The sequence below is a fragment of the Octodon degus genome, unplaced genomic scaffold (genome assembly GCF_000260255.1).
Source record: "Octodon degus isolate 3935 unplaced genomic scaffold, OctDeg1.0 scaffold00012, whole genome shotgun sequence".
NCBI lineage: Eukaryota > Metazoa > Chordata > Mammalia > Rodentia > Octodontidae > Octodon > Octodon degus.
Genome location: NW_004524588.1, coordinates 28,542,025 through 28,548,374, shown reverse-complemented (window position 1 = coordinate 28,548,374; position 6,350 = coordinate 28,542,025). Strand labels below are relative to the sequence as shown.

The following is a 6,350-nucleotide window of genomic DNA, read 5'->3' as shown; positions in this document are numbered from 1 at the left end:
TTTTCTTTCCTTTTTACTAACTGCAATAGTGTCTTCAAGATCTGAAACTCTGTCTCCACTTTCACTCAAATGGTTTTGCAACCTTGTGATTGAGATTTTAAGTTCCTCTATATCTCTTTGAATCTGCTTCATGTGGTCTATTTCTTTCCTATATTGCTCATTGAAGGATTCCATTGTTTTTCTAATGTCCTCTAATTTTCTATCAGTGTCTTCTTGAGAAGCAGTTATTAATTCTTTCATTATAGTTATCCTTTCTTTTTTTACTTCAGAGATTATTTCTGATCTGATTTCATCTATGTTTCTTCATTTGATTCTTTACTTCAGACGCTGTTAATTCAGTTATTTTTTTTATTTCAGAGGTTATTTGTGATCTGAGTTCCTCTAGACCTTTCTGCAGTTGTTTCTTTACTTCAGACACTATTAATTCAGACATTTCAGCTGTGTGATTCCCAATTTCTTATGTGCTAGTGTCTTCTGCATTTGTTCTGGGTGGGCTCAGGGCCTGAGATTGCATTTTGCTCCCTCTTTGTTATTTTGTATAGCACTGCCCTCTGACCTTCAGTGTAAAGCTTTGGTGCAGTTATTACCTTAGCACCTACTGAAATTCAGGTGCAGATCTACGAAGTTTGAATTCATCCAGTTGTGCCTGGCTTGCATTTATTTGCTGTGCTCAGCTTCTTCCTGCGCCAGCCCTTGGAAGTGAACTTGTTGTGTCCCTCTGGCAAGATATTCTGCTCCTGGATTAACTAGGTGGTTCTGACCTCTAGCCTCTCCGCAAGGACTTCAGCTGCAGAGTTTCAGACCAGGCCTGTATGCCAGGCCTGTGCTGGGACTAGAGGGGTCCAGAGAGCAGGACAGAAGGAGTCACTCACAAGTGGGCCTGATCTGGGTTCAGAGGGGTCCAGCAGGCACAGGGGAGTGTGGAAACTCTCCCACACACACACAGGGCTGGGCTTGAACTGTGTCTGGAGGGGTCCCAGATGCAATCTTTTTTAATAACCAAGGGCTTAATTTTTATGTGCTTGAGAAAGATGGCTTTTGTGATTGTTGAAAGTCAACATAATTTACAGGCTTATAGTCAAATTAGTTGACTTTGCTTTTGTAAATCTGAAATCTAGAAAGTTAACTGTGGCCCATTTCTAAGCTTCCATTTTACTGACTTTTGGAACCAGTAATTTTGTATTGTGTGTGTAACTTGTGGTGCTGTGGGACTTGCTGTACATTGTAACAGGTTTAGTGACATTCCTAGATGTCCTGAACTCACCAGATGCCATTGGCACCTTCTAGCTCCTTGCCATTGTTGTGACAATGAAAAACTGTCTGTGCCAAGGTGCTTGACCTAAAGTCACCAAAAAATATCTAAAGCAAGAGATACCAGCCACATGGTTCTTTGATTAGCAAGCAAGTAAATATTAAATTAAGTCATGTTTTCCTTAAATTTTGTTAGGCATTCCATGTATTCATAGTAATACATTCAAGAATTAGGTAATCATTGATTCTACTATATATGTTTAATATTTTATTTTTCTTTGTTCTGTTTTTATCTTTTCGAGACAGGATCTTGCTATACAGTGCAGACTGGCCTTGAGCTCACTTTGTAGGCCAGGCAGTTCTCAAGCTCAGAGCACCCCTCTGGCCTCAGTATCCTGAGTGTTGGGGTTACAGGCATGCGCTTCCATGCCTGGCTAATATTTTACTAATGAAATTATTTAAACACATCCAAAAATTGGGCTAAAACATATAATTAGCAAAAGGAATCCTGGGGAGATAGCTCAGCTATAAAATCATAGAATTAAATACAGAATGTAAAACTTCATCCAAATTTTTTAAATCCCAATACATAATATTAAATTTATATATTATTAACATTAACTTTTTTTTTAAAATAAAAATGTTATAGTTTTATGTTGAGTACTTTTTAAAATCTTTTGTGAAGATTTCATTTGGGCTTTGCCTCCATCTAGTGGACATGTTCTTTTTATTTCACTTCACTGAAATTTTGAAAGACATAAACCACCATCTTGTTTTTATTCTTTGGTTTTAGTTTTGTGGATGTAAAAGAACAGAAACCCCAGTTCATTGCCAAAATAGTATACTTCATACTTATCTTTTATTAACAATTTATTTCCTGAAGAGATAGCTCAGCAGCATCTGCCTGGCAAGCACAAAGTCCTGAGTTTGGTCCCAGCTACAAAAAAAAAAAAAAAAAAAAAAAAAAAATCTGTCAATAATTTATTTCCAAGAGGATTGTAGTGGTGACTAATTGAAAATACATAGATATAATAATGGTTAGAAAATTCAAAATCAAAGGCCATCTATTTATCAATAAAATTATGGGAAAAAAGGCCATCTAAAAGGAAACAAATTGCCTAAATTAATATAATTACTACAACTGACTAGTTATCTCCAAGTTTTTAATATTGAAGAAAAGGAAACAGTGATTGTGTGACTCTTAGTTGATCAAATGAATCACATTTTATGAGTAAAAATATTTGGACTAATTTATTTTTTCTAATTAAAATACTTATAGTTTTATAGAGGTATACTATATGTGCAGCGAAATTCACAAATCTTAGTAATTGTAGAAAATAAGCATACCCAACACAGCTACTGTTGGGGATCACAAATTATAAATTGACAGAATCCTTGACCTGCCTTGTGGGCCAGTTTGGAAACGGGCAATTCCTACTTCCTCTTGCTCAGTGAACTCTCAGAGCAGAATGAAGTCTGCTGAGGACACCACAGGGAACCAGCACCCAGGTGTGGGGATGAATCTCAACGTGTTTCCTTTATGATGTCAAACCTGCCCATTCTGCCACTGCTTCTTAGCTCCTTACCCCTCCTCCTGCACCAGTTCAGTGAAATTGTGGCTAGCTGGGGATTCTGGGCCTTTGTTTCCAGAGAACGTTGATCAACACAGAGCCCTATATTTTTTGAAATTCTTGTCTCTTTCAGTTTCTTTCCCTCAGTGCCTCAAAAGTCCTGGTGATGTAGTAGAATGAAACTCCCCACCTGAAGGGTACCTGGGATGAGTTAGTGTTCTCTTAAAACTGAAGAATGAGTTTTAGGAACAAATGGAGGTTAAGAGCAGAATATGTACTTAAGAAAGCTTCTATCTGAGAAGGACAGAAGGGAGTTGTGAGTGGGTTGCCCAGGAAATCTATCTCTTTCAGGGAATTTTGTAGAGTAAAACCGAGTGGTGAGGTGGGTCTAAGGTGGAGAACATGGGAACTTACTTAGGTGAGCATGAGATGGGACCAAACTATGTTCAACCAATGAGCTTACAAGCACCATTGCTTGGGTAAAATTGATTAAATCTAGAACCAAATGAGGAAGCAAGTCATGTAGCAAGCCAGCACAAATATAGAGCAGGAGCTTATCTGGTAGCCAGCTTGTAGCTATTGGATTAGTGACTTCCTGGCTTCCTCAAGGTGATGATCAATCCCAGATGCTTATCTGTAGGGAGGTAGGCATTTGTTCAATCTTTGATCTTTAGGTCTGGCCCAGAGCAGGAGCATCCTTTTCTTCCAAAATTGCCAAGTCACCTTGTCTTCTGAGGGCCTGGCCTTGTCTGACTGCCTATAATATTTCTGTCTCACTCAGCTGCCTACAGCACTGGTAGGAGATCAGGGACTTTAATACAGGTATCCCCATAATTGGTGCTTGGAAAGGATCTCTGATTCAAGACATACTCCTCTGTAGCATTCCTCCAAAGGTAAACATTATTTTATTGCTATCACCATTACTTAGTGTTTGACTGCATAAGTGGAATAATTTACATTTATGTGTTTTTGCAGTTTTGTTTTTTGTTCTGCTTTGTTACTAGGGATTAAACCCAGCTCTGTACTGAGCTACACACCTACCCTTTATTTTTCATTTAGATACAGGGTGTTGATAAATTGCTAAGTTGCTCAGGATGGGCTTGAGTTTATGACCCTTGTGCCTCCTACGTGGTAGTATTCTAGATAGTTAACTTAGGTAGAAATATAGGCAATCAGACAGTGTTGTGCCCTCTGGAGGCTTATTCACTGAAGGCCAGACTTCAAGAAAAAGAGAAACCACTTACCCATATACTTCCCCTAGAATGTAGAGCAATAATTAATATTCTAAATAAACATCCATCACTTTGGGGTGAAAACCTCTTTAACCCCCCCCTTCCAGGGAAGTCCTTATCTATCCAATGTGCACTTACTACACAACTTGCTTCCCGATTTCATCCCTTCTTAATATTACCTGAGGGATTATATTTGTTGTAACCTTATTGGTTGGCTTTGTGATTTCCCATTACCCGAGTGGCTATACCTGTAATCTTATTGATTAATTATAATTCTGTTCTACCTTGAACCCACAACCCTCGTGGCTTTACTGAATAAAACACCTTTGAAAAGCAGGATTGGTGGGCAACCCACTTTCCAGGCTCCCTTTTGTCCCTCTTAGACAGAAGCTTTCTTTCTCTCAATAAATTCTTCCTACTCTTAACCTCTGTTGTTCCTAGAATTCATTCCTCAGAACTCAGCATTTTGATCATCTAGCAGATGGAGTTTCTTTCCCCTATATCACTGGGATTATAGACCTGTGCCTCTATAACTGGCTACTTCAAGCATTTATGTATTTGGTTTCTTTCACTTAATGTTGAATCTGTGACATTCATTTGTTCTACACATAGAAGTTTTTTCTTGCTCATTGCTGTATTTTGTTCCATGAACATACACTAATTTATAGGTACATTTTTATTTTTGCTTCTTTTTGGAGCTTTTACAAGTAATGTTTAGAGCTTTTGTGAGTAATGTTCCTGCAAATGTCTTATTACTTGGCTTTTGTGAACATATTACACATTTAAATATATGCCTAGTATATTCTGTGGAGCTAAAGAGTATGCTTATATTTAGCTTTATTTATTTATTTATTTATTTATTCATTCATTTTACTTTAAAGAGACAATAAAAATAAAAATGATACAGAATTTCAAAACAAGATAAGAAATTAACAATGGATATTATATTGTATATTGTTATTTTCAAAGTAGTTGTTCAGATTACCAGATACAGGCATGCAAAATTGATCAGACAATATAAGCACTGACTGTTCTTTTCACTGTCAAAACAGTTCTCCAAAGTACTCATTGCTGTCTGCACTCTTACCAACAGGGAATAAAAGCTCCAGGTGCTCCACCTCTTCCCAACCCTTGTTACTACAGGTTTGCTGTTTGCTGTTTATTTAATAGCCACTCTACTGGGTGCATAATACTAGCTCACTGTACTTTCCATTGCATTATCCTGATGACCGTTGATGTGGCACCAGTATTGATAAGTGTCGTGATATGAGTCAGAAGTTTACGTACAGAGGGAGCAAGGAACAAAAAACAGAGCCTAGGAAAGCTGGCTTCTTGTAATTCAGGCAAGCTGGAGACAAGGTAGTAACAGATTCCTGGAGGCAGCAGCACTGTCCTTTGTTCGTTGTTCCTTTACATGGGAAGTCACCCACTAGTGTTATGTAAACTAGTTGGTGAATACTGGAAGGCAATATAGATGTGAGAAGTTTTGGGCTCACTTAGAGTGAGACTAATCTCACTGAGACCCCTATGGCCAATTGGTCGTTCTCCAACAGATATGTATTATCACGTCCCCATGATCCAGTCACCTGCCCAGAGTCCACCTACATGAGCCTCTAGGGAGACATCACAATATAAACCGTAACACCCCCACCACAAGCACACAGACACTTCACAGAAGTGGCATTTCTGGCAGATATGTAGTGATCACACATAACCAGGTCTGTCTCTAGACTTGTTCCACTGACCTGGTTGTAAATGCTAAGTACTTACTGTATTAGCCAAATGAGTGAAAAGCAGTTGTCCCGGAGATGCAGCGGAGACAGACACTCTGGTGTTTGGTTTGACGTCTTGTAGGACACTGAGTGCTGTGAAGTAATGTGCATTTCACTTTTATAAAGTTAGCACCACAATATAATTCTCTCTTTAAGGAGTGCAAAAGGAAAAAAGCAAAAGCAGATTCATGTTCCAAATAAAAAAGCCTCTGGATTTTCTTCTTGCTCCTCAAATCTAACTGTTCTTTTTTTATTTTTTCAATGGAAAATGGAAATATACTTTTTAAAGTTTCTTTTCTTTTTCTTTTTTCTTTTTTGTGGTACCGGGGATTGAACTCAGGACCCTGCACTTGCCAGGCAAGCACTTATTCTACTGAGCTATCTACCCAGGCCCTAAAGTTTCTAATACTAGGAGAAAATATCATATTATGTCTTATAAGTAGATTATAAGTCAAATATACAGTATAAATAAATCTTAAAACAAAAATTAAGCAATATTCAGAAAATTAATTAAAAATTAAATA

At 37.8% G+C, this 6,350-nt stretch overlaps 1 protein-coding gene across 1 annotated transcript in view; it reads left to right on the top strand.

Moving 5' to 3' along the window:
* The first annotated feature begins 3,224 nt into the window (after window positions 1–3,224).
* Window positions 3,225–6,350, top strand: part of CUNH11orf97 (chromosome unknown C11orf97 homolog) — a 25,003-nt gene continuing 21,877 nt past the window's right edge. Inside the window, exon 1 of the mRNA XM_023709522.1 lies at window positions 3,225–3,240. Coding sequence (XP_023565290.1) covers window positions 3,225–3,240 — 16 coding nt within the window. The remainder of the gene's footprint in view (window positions 3,241–6,350) is intronic.